At 59.3% G+C, this 1,143-nt stretch overlaps 1 protein-coding gene across 1 annotated transcript in view; it reads right to left on the bottom strand.

The window, feature by feature from the left end:
- Positions 1-146: 146 nt before the first annotated feature.
- The window catches only part of MNEG_13069 (putative Growth arrest-specific protein 8 like protein), a gene marked incomplete at both ends in the record, with an annotated part of 2,963 nt that continues 1,966 nt past the window's right edge, over positions 147-1,143 (bottom strand). The window contains 2 exons of the mRNA XM_014038460.1: positions 147-359; positions 753-926. Coding sequence (XP_013893914.1) covers positions 147-359; positions 753-926 — 387 coding nt within the window. The remainder of the gene's footprint in view (positions 360-752; positions 927-1,143) is intronic.

Here is a 1,143-nt window from a genome sequence, read left to right as displayed (position 1 = left end):
GATGTGTGCGGGGTCGGGGGGCGGGGGGCGCGGGCAGGCCGGGAGTCTGGTGCGTGCGTAGGGGTCCAGGAGGCCAGGGGTTGCAATGCGGGGGGTTTAAACGAATATGAGGACGGATACCCCCAATCGTCCAGGCCGTCGCTCATTTATGTGCCCACAGACGTGCCTCCCTCCACACGTCGCGCTTTTCGACAGATCAAATCTGCAAACCACCACCGCGCGTGTAAGTCCTCAGATCGCACCTTGATGAGGTCGAGGTTGTTGGCGGTGATGTCGTTGTAGTAGTTCTTGATCTCACCAAAGGCCGCCTCATGCTGCTTCATCAGCTCGTTAATGTGCGCGTTCTTGCGCTCCTCCACCTGAACACAGAGGGTGGCAACCCGTGGGAGAAGTGGGGTGAATTTCGCCCTGTTACGCAGGAGCCAGCATTGCGGGCGAGTGCAGTATGCGACATGGCAGCGTTGGAAAACATGTGTGTTCGGGGATGGTGGATTGGCCTCGCGTACCGAATTTTTGCAGCGCAGGGCAGAGCTGGCAGCAGCACAGGGCAGAGCTCGCTGGAGAACGCCCTTCCCGTGCGGTCAAGCCCACTAAGACCCCACGCGCTCCGCACGTCCCTTTCTGGACCTCCTAGGTAGTAAGTCATCATAAACTAATGACTCCCTCTAAACCCCAACACCGTAATCCCTCAACCCCACAACCCCGACCTGACCACCATCCTGCCTCAAACCCTAAACCCTGTCAGCCCCCACCTCGTGCAGCTCGTGCTTGCGCCGCAGCTCCATCTCGTCCCGCGCCATCTTTAGCCGCCGCTCGTGCTTCGCCGCCAGCTCCCGCGCCGCCAGCTCAAAGCCCTGCCGCGCCTTGCTGCCCTCCTTGGCAGCTTCCACGCGCAGCGCGCGCACCAGCTCCTGGTGGGACACGTCCTGGGGGGGTGCGCAGTGTGTGTGTGTGTCTGTGTGTGGGAGGGATATTGAAAGTGTGTACATCTGCATTGTGCGTGAAAGTGTGTGTGTGTGACTGTGTGTGTGAGAGAGAGAACGATTGTGTGTGTGTGTGACTGTGTGTGTGAGAGAGAGAACGAATGTGTGTGTGTGTGTGTGTGTGTGTGTGTGTGTGTGTGTGTGTGTGTGTGTGTGTGTG

Source organism: Monoraphidium neglectum (genome assembly GCF_000611645.1).
Source record: "Monoraphidium neglectum strain SAG 48.87 unplaced genomic scaffold scaffold03606, whole genome shotgun sequence".
In the NCBI taxonomy this organism is placed as follows: Eukaryota; Viridiplantae; Chlorophyta; class Chlorophyceae; order Sphaeropleales; family Selenastraceae; genus Monoraphidium; species Monoraphidium neglectum.
The sequence above is the reverse complement of the archived record's forward strand: the minus strand, read 5'-3'. Positions and strand labels throughout refer to the sequence as shown.